Source organism: Hemicordylus capensis, chromosome 1 (assembly GCF_027244095.1).
Source record: "Hemicordylus capensis ecotype Gifberg chromosome 1, rHemCap1.1.pri, whole genome shotgun sequence".
NCBI lineage: Eukaryota > Metazoa > Chordata > Lepidosauria > Squamata > Cordylidae > Hemicordylus > Hemicordylus capensis.
Genome location: NC_069657.1, coordinates 433,174,105 through 433,193,598, shown reverse-complemented (window position 1 = coordinate 433,193,598; position 19,494 = coordinate 433,174,105). Strand labels below are relative to the sequence as shown.

General features: G+C 44.8%; 1 protein-coding gene across 8 annotated transcripts in view; it reads left to right on the top strand.

Annotated features, from left to right (window-relative positions):
• BCL2L11 (BCL2 like 11) overlaps nucleotides 1-11,125 on the top strand; it is a 50,463-nt gene extending 39,338 nt beyond the window's left edge. For all 8 annotated transcript variants that reach the window (XM_053313576.1, XM_053313605.1, XM_053313586.1 and 5 more), the window contains one exon: nucleotides 3,579-11,125. In XM_053313576.1, the coding sequence (XP_053169551.1) occupies nucleotides 3,579-3,668 (90 nt within the window). In that variant the 3' untranslated portion in view covers nucleotides 3,669-11,125. The remainder of the gene's footprint in view (nucleotides 1-3,578) is intronic.
• Nucleotides 11,126-19,494: the final 8,369 nt, after the last annotated feature.

Genomic DNA, 19,494 nt, shown 5'->3' with positions numbered 1-19,494 from the left:
CAAGGACCTGGGCTGGCCAACTCTGCCCCTGACGCTGCAGCTGCTGCTATTGCTCTCTTGTGCTGTCTGGAAGCGTCTGCGGCATTCGTTGTGCAGTAAAAGCATTGCCTGGCTGGCTTGGAAACTAAGGGGAAGTATGTTGTGGCATGCAGTAGTTTGTCTGTAGGTGGGTCACACCTCCTCCTCCTCCTCCTCCTCCTCCTCCTCCTGGCTCTGTCCAAGTGCATTTCCTTGTGCTTTTTCTAGCAGATGAGTGCTAGAATTGCCGCATGTCTTGCCTCTTGGGGTCTTGCAACGTAAGAATGTCGTCTTGTGGCATTTTAAAAAGTGATGGCACCTCATGAGGTGTGCTCTAGTGCACCAAAGTTGATGCCACAATGCATTTGTTAGTTAAGGCACCACAAGACCCTTTTGTACTTGCTGTAACAGACAAATACAATTATCCCTCTGAAACAGGACTTTAAGGCTGTGGTCCTAAACACACTTGTTAGAGGGCCAGTTGCACTGAATTTGGAGGGATTTGCTCCTGAATGCAGCTTCAAGGCTCCCTGGTAAATGTACCTGGTGGGATGCACATGCTTGGAAGCATGCATTGTTAGATGTACATGGGAAACCTTGTACAGTTATGCCTTAAAAATGTAAAGTCGGAGGTGGCCTTTAGTTTTCGGAAACTATCTTTTTCAAGTAGGAGTGGAAAGAGACATTATTGGCAGGGTTGTCCGTCTTGTTTGCCTCGTTTCCTGCGGCATATGGATCTTTTCTGAAGTTGAGTGTTGTCAACATGTTAAAATGTGCTTGCCAAACTTTGCATTACGTGGTTGCCGACGTTCTAATATATCTTTTTCGCATATATATATGCACACCAAAACTGAACCAAATGTTTGCACAGGTGGAGTCACTTGAGAATAATTGAGAGGTTCACTAGTTCATTAGCTCTGGCACAGATTGCCTATAGCTTTATTTAGGTTTTTAGCACAAACTACGCCAAATCACTGGTTTTGCAGATAAATTATAGCTACCAGATTTCATCCTTTGGGCATCTCTAACATTTTTGAGAGTCAACAATTTAGACAATGATACAATTATACTCTGAGAATACCATCCTGTTTTTGGCTCCCTCTTTCTGCTGTACCAGATCTCATAAATTATATACCATTTGTTAGTTGTAGCAAACCTCACATTAAATTCAGCAGCAGTGAATTAAGCAGTGTAGAACAAGATTAAATATAGAGACCAATGCACTATATTCAGTGTTAGAGGCCTAGGCATTCGTGAAGAATATAATCCTTCTAGCTGCCAGTATGCAGAAAACTTATCAGGCAGGCTTCTGTAAGCAGACAGCATTAGCTGCCAGGGAAGCACAAGCTTTCTCCTCTAAGGTGGGTTGATCTTGGGCCAAGAGATGCAATGTCAACACACACACACACACACACACACACACACACACACACACACACACACACACACTCCTTGCTAGGATCTATCCCCTAGGGCAGTGGTTGGGAACCACTGCCCTAGGGATTTCAAAGCATGCTTTGTGGCCCTGTGTTGCACGTCCTCTCGCTCATGTGATATACTTGCTTGTCTAGCACATATTGCTAGCAAAATGCCCATCACTATGGTGGGCAGGGGGGCAGGCACATATACTACAGAGAAGTTGGGGGTGCAGTGGTCCTTGCCCTGATTAACTATAGCCCAGTGGTTGACAGTCCCAGGGAGCCATGGTGTCTGGACTAGAATATTCAGAGGCAGCCCTCTTTCTGTTCTAAGCACGTTATTGGTAAAGGCAATAAAGAGAAGTCCATTTATCCCCCCACCCCCGCCCCACACAGTGTCCGTCACCAAGTCTGGTATTTTTGTCACGTGTCCATTGTCTGGCTTCTAAATTTTTGGGCTGGCTTTTACATCCAAAGCAAATTTGTCACGGCCACTGACAGTCGAGTCTTCTCCTATCTGCATAGTGTCACCTGGGTATATATTTCTATAAGCGTTCACATTAGGGGAGATGCAAACAGTTGTTTCCTTGACTAGAAGAGGTTTGCTATGATGACACTTGAGACCACCAGATCTGGATTCTGCATAACAGTCTGGCAGCACAAGAGTTTGGCTCCTGCTGGTTCTAAAGAAGGATGGGAGGAAACACTTGCTGCTTATTCCTTTCTGCAGAGAAGGAGGGTGAGGGGAGGCACTCAAGCTCTGCTATAGAAGTTCTGATCGCCTGAAGAGCATGTGTGGCTATGGAGGAGCAGTTGACTGCGTGTGGAACCCCCAGTAGATTAACTGGCCATCTGGTGGGCTAAAGGGAGAGCCTTTGCTCCCCTATCCCAGTTCAACAACTTATCAGGACCGTGGCAGTGCTGCTCAAGACCTAATACTTTCCCCCAGTCATGCTAACCTGTTGAGGAATGGGGAGGTTGGATTGAGTCTTGGGGCTCCTTCCTTTCCACAAAAGGGGAGGGGAGATGAAAGTTCTGTTTGTAGTGATAGATCTGAGATGGTCCATTCAGATCCATGGGGCTGCTCAACTTCGATCTTCCTGCAGATGTTGGCCTACAACTTCCATAATCCCTGACTATTGGCTACCGTGGCTGGGGAGTATGGGGGTTGTAGTCCAAACACAACTGGAAGACCAGAGTTGAGCAGCCCTGAAATACAGAATTCATCACTAAATGTTGCAGACATCAAGCTGTGTGCAAATATGTGTTAACCTGGCCTGGGAAACACCACTATATTTGTGTTGTACCAATTGAATGTGCTGAAATTGAGTGGTTGCATTAAAAAAGAATAAGAATGGCCCCTGCCATAGGAAAAGGGGGAGCATGACAGAACATGTTTTCTTGCTCATATTTTTCTTTTCATTTATTTAAAGGAAAGAAATAGAAGAGAGGCCAGTTTTGCTTCTGCGTTTGTGAATGCAGGATAATCTTCATTTTAATATTGATTTCTTGCGGTTATTAAAGGTTAATATAATGTAGGCTACTTGTGATCAAATGTATGCATATTACTCTCTCTCTCTCTCTCTCTCTCTCTCTCTCTCTCTCTCTCTCTCTCTCTAATATCTATTTGTTTTGCAATATAAATGTGTAAGACAGAGAGGTCATTCACACAATCAAAAACTGTGTTCTACCTGGTTTTGGGAGCTGTGTGTGCTCCCAGTTTTTGGTTGTGTGGAAACAAGGTAAGAAGAAAACCTGGGTGGAAGTGATTGTGTAGAAGTAAGGTAGGAGGAAAACCTGGGTAGCTTTTCCTCCTACCTTGCTTCCACAAAATCACTTCCATTGAGGTTTTCCTCCGACCTTGCTTCCACACGATCAAAAATTAGGAGTGCACACAGCTCCCAAACCCAGGTAGAACACAGTTTTTGATTGTGTGAATGGCCTCTAGTTCAGGTTGTTGTGCTGCTAGTGCTAATATGCGACATTGGCCTGTTTCACGCTGGTGTAGCTGTTGTAGTTTGTCATCCTAAGCACTTATGAGCTAGCGCAGCAATTCCGATGGCTGGCCTATAAATTTGGTAATTATTACTGCCAGACAGGAAAGCTTCATGAATGAAAATAACCTCTCATTTCCTCTTGCAGGGTTTCTTGGATTACCAAGCAGTAAACCACCAGATCATAATTTTGCGCCTGTTGCATTATATCGTCCGCCTCATATGGAGAATGCAGTGACTGATGCTTACAGAGGCAGTTGGGATTGTTTACTTGTTTACAGCAACCATGAACAGCGTGCCTGGATGCAGTTAGCGGGCCTTCTGACTTAAGGGACATCCAGCAAATTAAAAGGAGCAGAAGGACTCCTGTCCAGGCAGTTTTTGCCTTTCTTTTTTAGAACAAACCAAGATTTTAAATGAAAGTTTCCTATTAACAAATCATGATGGATTTTTGGAAATGGACAATGAAGCTTTTTAAGCAGGCTTTCATGTGAGAGTAGAGCTGACATCGTTTTGTTGTTGTTGAAACTTTCTTTTTTTTTAAGCCTGCTATATAAAGCTTTCAAGAAAATAACTGAATCATGGTGTGTTTGCTCTTGGAAACGTGTAGGTTGCTTCTGCTTATATCCTGCAACGGAATTGACTGAGCCAGCTACCTTGTAAAGCTGCCTTAGTTTTTTATGTTAAAGATTTACTGTACAGCATTTCCCCCTGCCCCTTCCCAAGCAGCAAGAGGCCAGACTCTGGTAACAAGACCTCCATTTATTCCAGATGACTTTCATGTCCAAAAGGGCATGATCATTAAAGGGACACTGGTAGAAGCAAGATGGAGAGGTTTGAACTGACACTCGTGGTTGCTCCCCCCATTAAACAAACAACTTTTCTGCCACCTGATTTCAGCTGCCCTTGTCTGTCTTACTCTGGGAAAGAAGCTTGCAAGAAAATCTTGTATCCATCTGCTGTTGGGTGAAGCTTCTTCTGCCTCTTGCAGCCCAGAGGGAGAAATCTTGAATTTGCTTTGGAAGTTAGTTAAACTGTGAAAGTTTTGATGTTCCAAATAATTACACCAGGTTGCCTTTTCCAATTTTTCTCCCTTTTTATTATTTGTATAGATAAACACGTGTATTCTATAACGTGTACTGAAGATGGGGTGGGGTGGGGGCATTGTAGCAATAAGTTCATTGCATGTGGGTGAAAGCAGTTCCTACACCTGTGCAATATTGCCCCAGTGTTCTTATGGGGTCCTACTGCATAATTTCAGGCACTGTTTTGATCCTCTGTTTCGTATTTTACTGTCGTTTAAATCCAGTTTGGCTGGTTTTTATTTTGTTTTAAAGAAAAAAGCATTCTGGATTCTGTTATTGCTGCCTTTGTTCTGAAGATCTGTTGCAATGAGAGACAACCTAGTAACCATAATGTGGAATGTATAAGGACTACTGACTTGCTGCATGGGCTTGAGGTCAACAAACAGCACAGTATTCAAATTGGTCACCCAGGGTCAAAGCTCCAAGAGTAAGCAAGAACAAAATGGCTACCACTATTAAAAGAGTTAGATCTTTTTAAAAAGTGGAACTTTCCCCCTTCTGAGATTGCTACATTTATCTATACAGAGTAGGTGACTGACTGCATGTATCCAGCGGGGCTCTTGCTGGTGTTTAATGGTCTTAATTTGGGACTATTTGTAATGTGCGAAAAGACAAATTCTGTAGCAAGAGTTGTCCAAATAAGACTAGCCAAATTGTGCAACCGGAATAGATTACGAACACTTAAACAAATTGCTCATATGAATAAATTGTAGAGGAGAGGAGGACAGCAATTCCCAGACTTTGAGCTGAGGCACTGAAGTGTGTCTCAAAAACCAAGTCACTATGTTGGATGCATCCACCACTCAGTGCCAGTAAGATTGGGGAAGCCCTTCCCCTTTCCCTGGTGATTTATAGATAATGACATCATCTTGAAGGAAGAATTAAGGATTTGCTGACTTCTGGCACAACCTTATGACAGCTGGCAAGTGTGGGGAATCCCAGAAGCATTCCTAGAAATCCTGTTCCTGAGCCCTGTCTGTTTGGGCAAATGGGAGGCAATGTTACAGTATTTATCCCAACAGAAGATGACTCTGAACTTAAAATGGACCTCTTAAAAAACAGATGGGGTCTGTTTACCCAAAAGGAAGAGGATTCTGGATTTAAGATGACCCCTTGATTTCTACTATCAAAGAACTTGTAAAAAAAGCTAGTCTTGGATACAGGTAAATATGGTAACTGAACTATCCTGTGCTTGCAAGGAGGGTGGCTGCCTTTTGTTAAGAACAGCCCTGCTGGACCAGGCCCAAGAAGGCCCATCTAGTCCAGCATCCTGTTTCACACAGTGGCCCACCAGATGCCCCTGGAAGCCTACAGGCAGGAGTTGAGGGCATGCCCTCTCTCCTGCTGTGACTCCCCTGCAACTGGAACTCAGAGGCATCCTGCCTTTGAGGCTAGAGGTGGCCTATAGCCACCTCCCGTTCTGGAGTGGATTGGGGAAAGACATGTATAACATTTTGAGTGGCAGAGAGAAGTATTGCCCAGTTTTAATCCAGGAAAAAACAAAACTCTGTCCCGGTATCAAAAGTGTGGGAAATGCTGGATAAAGAGCAGACAGGCCCTGACACTTCACATCTTCCCCTGACAATCTTGCTGAGCCTTCATTTAGGCTTCAGAGATTTCCTCAGACATTTAGAAGGTACCTACAAACTTATATTTGCCACCAAATTTTGCTTTAAAAAAGAAAAGAAAAAGAAAGCTGAGATTGTCAGGGTGCTAAATTCTGTATATGGGAACAAATTCTGTGTATGGGAAGAATTGTGCAATGCATACAACCCATACTGAATACCCCAACCTGCCTTCAGAAAACAGTTAAAATTCCACAAGAGCAGACTGCAGCCAGCATTCAGTACAGATGTGCATGTTGACTTTTAACAAAGAAAACGTCGGCTTCTCTAAAATCCCTTGTCATATTTCCTGAGTATTAAGAATATACCAAATTGCTTCAATTGCTAACTCTTCAACTGTCGTGGATAATGGTAAAACCTTTTTTAAAAAAGAATTTAATAGGTGATGCATTTGCAAAAATTCAAATCCAGAATCAATCATGCTTTTGTAGCAGGGCAGGATGGGGGCTACTGACTTGTGCTGCACCACATTATGGTAAAGTAGTTCATGTGTGGATCTCCACTGAGTTATTTCTTTGCCATGAGAGTCAACTGCAAATAAACTGTCTGGAAGATCATAAGTTGCTTAAAAGGATCAGTGGCTGACATCCCACAGTGTAATGTGGGCTGCTGTGGGCCCCTAAAACACATGCCCACATTACTGCACAACAGGGCTAGACGGCTACTAGTTATGTAGCAGTGTGCAAGGGTGTACTGGTAAGTAGTAGCAGAACAGCCCTGTTGCACAGCTACATGGTCCTGTGTTTTAGATACCTGCAGCTGCACAGGAGGTTCAGATTTGTCTGCCTTACACTGCAGGACATGTCAGCCAGTGTGTGTGTAGGCCCCTTATTTCATTCTGCCCACATAATATCTCTGGCTATGGCTAGGTTTCATGAAATGATGCCGAGACTTTGCATAAAGTAGTGGTTTGATTTAATCTTGTTTGAAACACATTTCAAAATGCTAAAGCTCCTATTTCTGGTTTCACCAGCACCACTGAAAATGTCGTGGCTGTGCTCAAAAGGTTCCAAACTTTGCTGAGCTGTGCCAAATCCAACCTAAGTGCTATTACAAAATGTAGGACTCGATTCTCTGTTCTGATTTCTAGAATCTCTTTGTAGTGTACCTACATGTGTTGGACACAAATGCTTGTCTGGGGTCCATGGAGGGCTTTCCCATCTGGTCTAGCCCTAGCCTCCTGTACTACTCTAACCTTCTTCAGATTTTAATCCAGAGAATCAGTACATTCTAGGTTCCAGAGCCAGAGAAATGCCCATATACAGCAACATGCACCTAACTGCCCACAAGGTGGTTCATACTGTCAGGGCTGGCCATGCCAGTCATCTCCTTGAAGCAAGTGAGAAGGGTTAGAGCAGGCCTGCTCAACTTGGGCTCCCCAGCAATTTTTGGACTACAACTCCCATAATCCCTAGCAACAGTGGCCGATAGCCGGGGGTTATGGGAGTTGTAGGTCCACATCTGCAGGAGGACCAAAGCTGAGCAGCCCTGGGGTTAGAGTGTGTTGGATTTAGGCTCCTACTGCTCCAACAGGCTCTGTCAAAGCTGACAGTGCTAGTCGTCCTCCTGTTTTGCACTGCATGAGATTCCAGGTCAGGAGCTGAAGGTACATCCCCAAATGCTGGACTGGGAAACTGAGTCCCAGTAGTTGGCCAGCATCTTCTTGTGCTTGCAGTTCCAGATCCAGCAGGGGAAGATGTGCAGGAGGCCTGCACACATAAGCACCGGCCCTTGCTAGCTGCTCAGGTGGTCCAGCTGTAGACTAAAATAGCTGAAATGTGCTAACAAGGTGACAGAGCTTTGGTAGCTTTGTAGCAAGTTCTGTTTCCCCCTCTTCCTTTGCTACTTTTGGTAAAGAGCTTTGTTTTATTATTACTTTTTAAAAAAAATACAAGCAGAAATCTCCGCAGTGCAAGTAGGAATTTGGCCTAACTGCATGTTTGCATATTATGCACACACACAGAGCCCTTTCTCGCGATCACATGAGTGGGCTTGCTGGCAGGCAGTGGGGAAGGCTGCAGAAGCTTGCCTTCCCCGCAGACGATCCTGCTGCCAGGTCTGGGCATGTGGATCATGCCCCCCCCCCAGACATTCTGCTGCTGCCCCAGGCAGCACGCAGGTGCGGGGGTCGGAACATGCTGTCTCCGCACCTGGAAATCCCACAATGCACTGTGCAAGTGCGTTGTGCATTGTGGGGTCAAGTAAACAGGATTAAGGTAGCACTCACTCCCTTAACCTCGTTTTAAGGGCCCAGCTTCTCAGCCGGATTTGCCGCCAAGACACTGCTAGGAGCCACTCAGCTCCTGGCTTGGCTCCCGGGAGCCACTTAGCTGCCCTAGACCAGTCTTGGCTCCTTGTGAGAACAGCCTCACTGTCTTGTTGACTGCAAAAGGCGAGGACGTGGTTCATAACCGCTAGCATTATCCTGCTCAAGTGGATACTGTGCAATAGGGACTTCTCGTGGCATCTAAAAAGTTAGGGGCATACACAGACATCCTTCCTGTCCGAGCAATGCTGGATTCACAGCTATTAAAGCCACATCAATTTTCCCTGGCTTGGAGTTGGCCAATAATCCTGTTGATATACCACAAGAACTTAGGCATCCCTTGTTTCAATTCAAACATACTTCAGTGGGAATCATGATCAGAAATCTCTTTGAGGCCAAATTCATGGGTGGTGCTGATCACTACCCACACACCATTTGTGCTTCCTAAAATCTTTATGTGCCCAGAATTTGTCTCTCTAAACTCACCAAAGTGTTTTCTATTTACAGTGGAACGTTTTGCTCACGCTTCTGCATTTGGAGCACTTTAGTTTTCAATTACTTTTCATACAAAGTCCTCCCAAGCGCATGCCCTCCGTGATTAGGATCCAGAGAGTTTGATGCATGCACCTAATGGCAGGAGGACCTCCCTGTTTTTCTCTTCCATGGTGATCACTGCCTCTCTTTAGGACACCTTGACCTTTCAGGAGTGGCTTTTTTTTTTTACCAGGGCTGGGGCAGGGGTGGGATAAAGAGCTGCTGTGGGAAGAGGGGAGCCTGAAAAGTCCTGATGCCTAAGCAGAAGCTTGCGTATCGCCCTTTAGATCTCCTACCCTACGTTTCCTTTCCCTTTTCTTGTAAGGCTCGGCTGGCCCAGTGCCTTGAGATGTGTACACATTCTTATGTGTTAACTGCTAGCATGGGAGTACAACTAGCTTGCTGCCGTGGCTTCAAGCAAACTTATTGTAAGCCTGTTGATATTTAAAATTCTGTGAATTATAATGTAAACAAGAAAAGTCATGATATTGGCACTGTGTGGCCCAAACCCAAGCTCTCTTGTTTTATCAAGAAATCTCTGCCAGGCATTTGTATAGCTATAAATAAGGTATATATAAGGTATAGCTATATACCTTAAAAAGCTAAATCAAGCAAGGCCCATTTGGTTTTTCATGACTCAGTGCAGGTTTTGTGCCTTTACAACCCCACTGTGTCCACAGTAGACTTGTGGGTTTAAAAAAAACTCTTTGTCAGCTAACATATCTAACATTTTTGTCTACTGGAAGGATTTTTTAAAGCTTTTCTACAAATCCTTACTTTCCCTTTTGTTTTGTTTAATTAATCCTGCCAAAATGTTTTATGAAGAATTTTCTTTGGTTGTGGAGAAACCAGATTCAAATTTGTTCCTAGAGGAATTGCATCTACTAAGACTTTCTATGCTTTTATTTTCTTTCAATGATTGTAAATATTTGAATATTTATAGATTTAGAGCAATTGTTCTTTTCATCTGAGCCAAATGTCACCTGTGTGCAATGTTTCCTCTCTTTTTCTTATTATGTCATGTAAGATATAGCAACAAAAGTCAAATGGATTGATTTCTCTAAACTCTTTTTTTTTTTTTTTTTGGTAGAATGGACCTTGTTAAATGCTGTAGATTCCTTTTATTTCTTTGTAATTAATGCACTCTACTGTTCCATAATGCTGTAACTTGTAGAAATGTTGTATATTTATTTTCTGCTTATTTAAGTTCTTGTAAAGTCTCTTCCTTTGAATTTTACTTAGTATATATGGAAATAGTGATTGATCAGTTTAGAGCACTGTCTACTAGTTTGGGGTAGTTGATATTTTAGATATTTGTTTAAAGCCCTTGTTTTCTTCCAATTTGACTCTCTTGCCACCTTCCCTATCTTTAAGATGTTCAAATATGAAGTGAAGGCAGGGATAGGAATTCAGATGTGTGATTGGAGAGGAATCACGCATGCTCGATCACACATTTGGCATCTCACTGGTAGCCTTTGGCATGAATTTGTTCCACATAATTCCGGGGACTGAAGGTGGCTTTTAAAGGTGTTGTACTAAAGTGACATGCAGTGCTCTGAGCTAGTCAGTCTTTAAGAATGATAAATGTGTCCTAAGTATTTACACACACACACACACAGAGAGAGATCCAAGCCCCTCCCCATTGTGTCCACAGAGAATGCAGCTGCCCCAGCAGTTCATCTCAACAGTAGACTCATGTCGAAAATTCATTAGATGCCAGTTCAGAACCTTGTTGGTGCTTCCTATTTCTTCCTTGCATTAAGGGCTATTAAGACCTCATCCCTTGACCACAGTTTACATAGCACAGGATATGGCTATTACCTCATGAACAAGAAGAACCTGCAGTTTATTCAAGAACTACTAAATTGTTAGGGGAGAGTGAAAATTTTGCACCCTGTTCGAAAGACCACTAGTTACTGTATGGCAGCACCTCTCGATCAGGTACAAACATCAATGTAGCACTGATCTTGTACTGATTAATCACTAACGTATGTCCTAGGACCCAGCATATGTAGCATTTTTATTGCAGTTTCCCTGGCTTACTTGTGTTTTGCACTGATGAAATTTTGACAGGGTAATTGCCACTTTACTTGTGCAATACTGCTGTAAATAACTGCAGATCTTTTTTTAAGATGCAATCTTGTTCTTAATAATGAATTTTATATGAATAAAACTTTCAACTATTCATGGTGTAATTTGTTTTCCTTTTGCTTAACAGCCAGTTTTCACGTGGTTGCTTATTCGTCCACACTTCACTCACAATGAATTGGTCTTGAATATTTGGACATTGTATTAGCACAGACAACCATATTCCTCCTTTAAAATGTTCATAATAAAGGAATCCCCATGATAGATCATTCAGGTAAGAGGATAGTCTGGAACGCCACCTCTGATATATTTATATTTCACTATTGTGGGAGAAACAATTTTTGTCCCTGTTGTAGAATACTAGAATTCAGGCACCATGTTCTGACATGAAAAAAGGACTCTGTATTCATCCTGAGAGAATGCCCAGAAGTCCCCCCTTTCCCCACAGAATGGAACAAACAGGAGAGAGGAGAGCAGGAGGGGGAGGAGGAGAGTAGTGGCATGCATACCTTCACCAGATGTGGTTTGAGAGAGTAGCAAGCCAGGTGTACATAAGAACAGCCCTGCTGGATCAGGCCCAAGGCCTACCTAGTCCAGCATCCTTTTTCACACAGTGGCCCACCAGATTTATTTAATTTAATTTAATTTAATTTAATTTAATTTAACACATTTTTATACCGCCCCAAAACACAAGTTCTCTTGGTGGGTTACAAGACAATAAACCAATAAAAAGATGAACACATTTCGACGATTAAAATTTAAAATGTTAAAACTATTATTAAAACACAATTAAAAAAATATCTAATTAAAAGCCTGGGTGAACAAATGTGACTTGACTGCCCTTTTAAAAGTTGTAAGAGATGGGGAGGCTCTTATTTCAGCAGGAAGTGTGTTCCAAAGCCTCAGGGCAGCAATGGAGAAGGCCCATCTCATGAGTAGCCACCAGATGAGGCAACTGCAGACAAACCTCAGATTATCTCAATGGGCAGTGTGGTTCATAGCAAAGAAGACGTTCTCTTAAATTAAGATGTTCTCAGATGCCTCTGGGGAGCCGACAGGCAAGAGGTATGTGCATGTATAGATTGCACATACTGCTGTTGCTCCCCTACAAATGGTATTGAGAGGCATGATGCCTCTGAGGCTGGAGGTGGTCTATAGCCACCAGGCTAGTAGCCATTGATAGACCTGTCTTCCATGAATTTGTCTAAGCCCCCTTTAAAGCCATCAAAGCTGGTGGACATCACCACATCCCATGGCAAAGAATTCCACAGACTAATTATGCCCTGTGTGAAAATGTATTCCTTGTCGGTCCTAAATTTCCCGACCTTCAGTTTCATGGGGTGACCCCTGGTTCTAGTATTGTGAGAAAGGGAGAAACATTTCTCTCTCCCTACCATTCCATGCATAATTTTATGCACCTAGATCATGTCTCCCCTTAGTCACCTATTTACTAAGGAAATGAACCCCAGATGCTGTAGCCTAGCCTCATAAGGAAGATGCTCCAGGCCCCTGATCATCTTGGTTGCCCTCTTCTGCACCTTTTCCAGTTCTACAATGTCCTTTTTTAGATGTTGTGACCAGAATTGTACACGGTACTCCAGGTGTGGCAGCACCATAGTTTTGTATAAGGGCATTATAATTATAATATTAGCAATTTTATTTTAAATCCCCTTCCTAATGATTCCTAGCATGGAATTAGACTTTTTCACAGTTGCCGTGCACTGAGCTGACACTTTCAGTGAGCTGTCCACCATAACCCCAAGATATCGCTCCTGGTCAGTCACTGGCAACTCAGATCACATCAGTGTATATGTGAACCTGGGCTTTTTTGCCCCAATGTGCATCACTTTACACTTGCTAACACTGAACCACATTTACTATTTTGCTGCCCACTCCCCCAGTTTGGAGAGATCTTTTTGCAGCTCCTCACAATCTGTTGTGGATTTGACTACCCTAAATAGTTTAGTGTCATCTACAAATTTGGCCATTGCACTGCTTATCCCAACTTCTAGATAATTTGTGAACTAGTTAGAGAATTTTGGTCCCAGTACCGATCCCTGAGGGACCCCACTTCCTACTACCTCCACTGTGAAAACTGTCCATTTATTCCTACTCTCTGTTTCCTGTCCTTCAACCAGTTACCAATCTATACATGAACCTGTCCCCTTATCCCATGACTGCTAAGTTTACTCAGGAACCTTTGGTGGGGAACTCTGTCAAAAGCTTTTTGAAAGTCCAGGTATACTATGTCAACTGGATCACCTTTATCCATATGCCTGTTGACACTCTCAAAGAACTCCAAAAGGTTAGTGAGGCAAGACTTACCCTTGCAGAAGCAAGGCTGGTTCTCCTTCAGCAAGGCCTTTTCTGCTATATGTTTAACAATTTTGTCCTTAAGTATGCTTTTCATCAATTTACCCGGCACCAAAGTTAAGCTGACCGGCCTGTAATTTCCCAGATTCCCCCTCCCCCCCGATCCAGGGTCACATAGGCTACTTTCCAGTCCTCTGGTACAGAGCCTGATTGTAGGGACAAGTTACATATTTTTGCTAGGAGATGGGCAATTTCACATTTGAGTTCCTTCAGGACTCTTGAGTGGATGCCATCTGGCCTGGTGATTTGTTAATTTGTAGCTTTTAATTTGTTAATTTTTAGCTAAGACAGTTTAGAACATCTTCCCTTGTCACCTCAAATTCGCCCAGATCCACAGCCGCTAAACCTGAAAAAACTCAATTCTGGAGAGGGTATATGGTCAGTATTTTCCACTGTGAAGACAGATGCAAAGAACTCATTCAGCTTCTCTGCAATCTCCTTATCCTCTTTCATAATCCTTTTCACACCCTCATCATCTAAGGGTCCAACCGCCTCCCTGGCAGGTTTTCTACTTCTGATATATTTAAAGAAGTCTTTCTTATTCCCCTTGACCCTTCTAGCTATATGCTCCTCAAACTATCTCTTTGCATCCCTTATTGTGTCCTTGCATTTCTTTTGCCAGAGTTTATGTTCCTTCCTGTTCTTTTCATTTGGGCAGGACTTCCATTTTTTGAAGGATGTCTTCCCTTTTATGGGTTCCCTGACTCTACTTGTTAGCCACGCTGGCATCCTCCTGAACCTGGTGGTACCTTTCCTCAGCCTTGGTATACAGTCCAACTGAGCTTCTAGTACTGTGGTTTTAAATAAGTTTCATGCTTTCTAGAGTGATTTGACCTTCCTGATTTTCCCTTCTAACTTCCTTCTTATCAGTCCCCTCATTTTTGAGAAGTTTCCGCTTCTGAAGTCCAACGCATCTGTGTTGGACTTCCTTGACAATTCTCCACATGCATATATGCCGAATTGGATCACACTATGGTCACTGCTACCCAATGGTTCTGCAACTCTTGACATCTCGCACCAGGTCCAGGGCACCACTCAGGATTAAGTCCAAGGTCACTATCTCTCTGTTGGTTCTGCGACTAACTGTTCTAAGGAACAGCCATTTAGCAGGTCTAGAAATCTGGCCTCTCTTTCATAACCTGCATGTGAATTTACCCAGTCTATGTGTGGGTAGTTGAAGTCACCCATTATTACTGCCCTGTCCCTCTTTGCTGACTCTCTTATTTGCTTCTCCAACTCCAGGTCACTCTCAGTGCTTTGACCTGGAGGGCAATAGCATGTCCCCAGTAACACATTTCCTTTCAGTCCTCGTAATGTTACCCATAATGTTTCTGTGGAGGACTCCAGTCCACCTAGGTTTCCTAGCTTATTAGAATCTATCCCTTCATTTATATACAGTGCCACTCCTCCCCTCCCTGTCCCTTCTATAGTTTATATCCTGGAATAATCGTGTCCCACTGATTCTCAGTGTTCCACCAGGTTTCCGTTACACCCACTATATATTTTCATTTGTAACCAAGTACTCCAGCTCACTCATCATCTTGGCTCAGAGGCTTCTGGCACTGGTATATAGACACCTATATGCCGCGTCCCTCACCTGGTGTTGGGAGTGTGCTATCCCCCTTACCATCATGTCACCTATTTGGCAAGCTGTCATGTGTTTCCTTCTGCTCTACACTGTCCCCTTCTGGTTTATCTAAAACATGTTCACCCTCAACTTTAGGGGATTTTGGTGGCCGAAGCAGATACAACCCTGTTCCTGTAGGCCGGCTGTTCCCCAGGTGTCATTTCAAAAGCTGCTCTGCAACCTTCCTGATTTTAAGCGCCCGCAATCTGGTTCCATCTTGGTTCAAGTGGAGCCCATCCCTTTTGTACAGGCTTCGCTTCCCCCCAAATATATCCCAGTGCCTAATGAATCCAAACCCCTCCTCCCAGCACCACCGTCTCATCCACGCATTGAGACCCCTCAGCTCCACCTGTCTCACTGTCCCTGTGTGTATGGAACAGTTAGCACTTCAGAGAACGCTACCCTGGGGATCCTGGACTTCAGTATACTACCTAGCAGCCTAAATTTGGCTTCCAGGAACAACATCATTGGTGCCTGGAGGTGGCATTGTTAGTCGCTGGTGGTGGCTGCCAATCTGACACCTCAATGTCCACCTCATAGGAAGCTGCCTTATACTGAGTCAGACCATTGGTCCGCCTAGCTCAGTATTGTCTACACTGACTGGCAGTTGCTCTCCAAGGTCTCAGGCAGGAATCTTCTAGCCCTACCTGGAGATGCCTGGAAGTAAACCGAGACCTTCTGCATGCAAGCAGATGCTCTACCACTGAGCCACGGCCCCATCTCTTACAGCAGACAGTGCTCATACGTCATCTCCCATCCAAATGCAAACCAGGGCAGACCCTGCTTAGCAAAAGGGGACAAGTCATGCTCACTACCGCAAGAACAGCTCTCCTCCTCGGACCTCACCCTGCTTCATTAGCAGGCTGACCCTGCCTGCTTGTGAGCCTCCTAGAGTATCTGGCTGCCTGCTGTTGGAGGCAGGAGGCTGAACTGGATAAACCTTTGATCCATCAGGGCTCTTGTGGTCTTCTGGGGTTTTAAAAATATCTAAGATAAAGAAGTGCCTAGCACATATATTAATAAGAGCAGAGAACCACAGACACTTCTCACTTTCCATCTGGCCCTGCTTGTTTATTGCGTTCATATCCTGTCTATTCCGCTAATCTGAGGTTGGGTTTTTTTGGTTTCCCCCTCTTCTTAATATCAACCGCTTCGTTAATTGGAAATGCATAATAAATGACTGCACCTTTTTCTTTTCTTTTCTTTTTGAAACCAGTTAGCAACACTTGAAACATCCCTTTCGCTTAACCACCAAGTTCTCTAAGCTTGGAATGCAGCTTGAAATGCTCTGCTATCGAAAGGCTGAGCTCAAATGAGATAGAGCTTCAGAAAGATAGAAAGGGAGCAAACAAGGAAACGATGGCTGTCTAGAGATCAGGTCTTCATCGTAAGGCCCGGGGGCCAGTGGTGGCCCCCATCAATCCTAAGTGCAGCTCCCCGACTAATTGTCCATTGGGCTTGTGTGAAGCTTCCACCAAAGCTGAATACTCTGCACAGACCCCACCCACTAGTGGCACCATGTGGCGGCAACTTCCCACTTGGCTATGCTGTGCTGTGGGGGCCTCCTTGAAGGGAAAAGCGAGCCCTCTGGAGCCCATGTATAATTTCAGGAGGTGTGTCACCCTTCCCAGTGCTTCCCTCCTAGCATTCTTAAAAACGGGCTCCGTCTCTCTTAAAGGGCCCTCCCGGCACTGAGAAGTGCAGTGATGTGTGGAGTCAGCAGTGAGAAATGCTCTTACCTTGAAGGGTGGGGTTTTTGGGGGGAGGGGGGTTTGGCCAAAATGGCCCTCACTTGAAAAATAGTGAAGGCCACCCGTACAGAGTTAACGTTCACAAGGATTCTCATTTCTCTGCCTCATTCTCATCAGCTGGAAGGTGCAGCCAATTCTGCATTATTCCAGTCCTCAGTGTGCTTCTGGTCCCTCCCTACTTTGTTCAGACCTTGGACACAGGCCAAAGGCTGAGTTGGCTAGTGGTGGGGTGACTAAAGGAGATGTTCTAGATCGAATTCCAGGGGACTTCCCAAGAGAGGTGACAGACAGCAGCATAAGAAATAAAGCAGAGTGACCTTTATCACCATTCCCTGCAGCAGCTCCCACCTCAGAAAGAGTGGCTGATAAGATGTGCAGTGTTACGGAGACGTAAATCTGTGCTGTGGGGCTGTTGCAGGCTTCAAAGGGAGCGCTGAGGCTGTTCAAAACAGGCGGCTGGGCAAACGGGCGGCTGGTGCACCTGCAAGTTGTCCCATTTGGGACAATGGGGACCGTGTGGAAGTGTTTGCACAAATACCACTTTTGGGCAGCCCCAACATTCCCTTTGAGGACTGCAGCAGGCCCACAGCACAGCATTAGGCCTCCATAACACTGCACATCATATCGGCCACTGTAGACAACTGAATCTCAATTAAGACTGTGATCATGATGAAAAGGGGGACTTGCGTAGACTGGATGGCAGTCTGCACGGCTTTGATTTCAAACAAACAAACAAACAAACAAACAAACAAACAAACAAACAAACAAACAAACAAACAGGCAGAACCTGCATCACTGGATCCAAAGGTGCCTTCTGTCCACAAACAGGCTGCTTTACATCTTCCACATGTCAAACTGACCCCAACAATGTTCTCTATCTATCTATCATCTATCATCTCTCTCTCTCTCTCTCTCTATATATATATACACATACCGCCCTTCCAAAAATGGCTCAGGGCGGTTTACAATTAAAACAAAGTTGTAAAACAATGAAAAGCTAAAACAAATTAAAAACAATAACACAACAATTAAAAAACATTTTAAAACAAGAATTAAACATTGTCCCCAGACCCCAGCTCAAGAAGACACGCAGACTTAATATGGATGAAAAGGGCCACAACTTTATTAACTATTACACAGGCATGGCAGACTGGAACACCAGGTGATTAATCACCCTTAGAGAACAGTGTGGGCCAATAGAGGCAGGTCAGAACTCTGAAGTCCTACCCATCACCCTACTGGGCGACACACCCTGGCTCGGGAATGGGCAGGTACGCCCCACTCAATTCCTTCAAAGCCAACCCCCCCTTCTGTAAGAGAGGATCTGGATACTTCTAGGCATTCGTCCACCCCGGACCGCGCAGCCCAAAGGTTGGAGAAGTCCTGAAGCAGGTTTCATGGCAATCATTCTCCCCGTGCCGCACAGGCTACAAAGGAGCGATTAACCGATCACCCCTTTTACATATCCAAGGGTGCTCACCGATGTTCTAACCCTCAAATTACCACCCCGCCCGCACTGTTACTGCCATTGTGGCCAACCTAACTCTAACTACGCACCCAGAACACAGAACGGAGTAGGCGAAAAAAAACCCAACAGTGGCCAATGCGTTGGGAGCAAAAAATTCCTACTTGGCCCCTTCAGGCGACCAGTCGCTAGACCCGCTCTGTACCGGGGAGGGAGGGAGGGGAGAGCTCCTTCTCCTGTGACTGCCTGGCCCCAACTGAAAAGAGAATGGGGCGGGGATCGGCCGATCCTGGCCGAAACCCCGCCCCTTGACCAAAAGGGCCAATCGGAACCCTTCTTGGGCCTCGTGCAGAGAAGGCTGGGACAAACTCCCTCCCCTCTGCACAAGGCCAAGGAGGGGGGGAGTTAAGTAATTAAAACCCCTAAATCAAGTTAAAATTTAAAATTAAAAAATTAAAAAACCCTGAAAAGCCAGGCCAAACAAATACGTTTTAAGGGCCCTCCTGAAGGCCAACAGGGAACTCAAATTGCAGATTTCCACAGGGAGCGCATTCCACAGCTCCGGAGCAGCCACAGAGAAGGCCCGCCTCCGAGTCGCCACCAGACGAGCCGGTGGCAACTGGAGACGAACCTCCTCAGATGACCTTAATGTGCGGTGGGGATTGCGCAGAAGAAGGCGCTCTCTAAGGTAACTTGGACCTAAGCCGTTCAGGGCTTTAAAGGTAATCACCAACACTTTGTATTTTGCCCGGAAACATATCGGCAGCCAGTGTAACTGTTTCAAAACAGGCATCATATGGTCTCTCCGGGTTACCCCAGAGACCAATCTGGCTGCCGCATTCTGAACTAATTGAAGTTTCCGAACTACGTACAAAGGCAGCCCCACGTAGAGCGCATTGCAATAGTCAAGCCGGGAGGTTACCAGCTGGTGCACCACTGTTTTAAGGTCATCCTCCTCAAGGAATGGACGCAGCTGTCGAATCAGCTGAAGCTGACAGAAAGCACTCCTGGCCATGGCCTTCACCTGAGAGACCAGGGTGAGGCCTGGGTCCAGGAGTACTCCCAAGCTGCGCACCTGCTCCTTCCGGGGGAGTGTAACCCCATCCAGCACAGGGAGAACTAACTCACTCCTCAGATTCTGAGCCCCCACCATGAGAACCTCTGTCTTGCTTGGATTCAGCTTCAATTTGTTCTCCCTCATTCAGCCCATTACTGCCTGTAGGCAGGCATTTAAAAAGTGAGTGCCATTT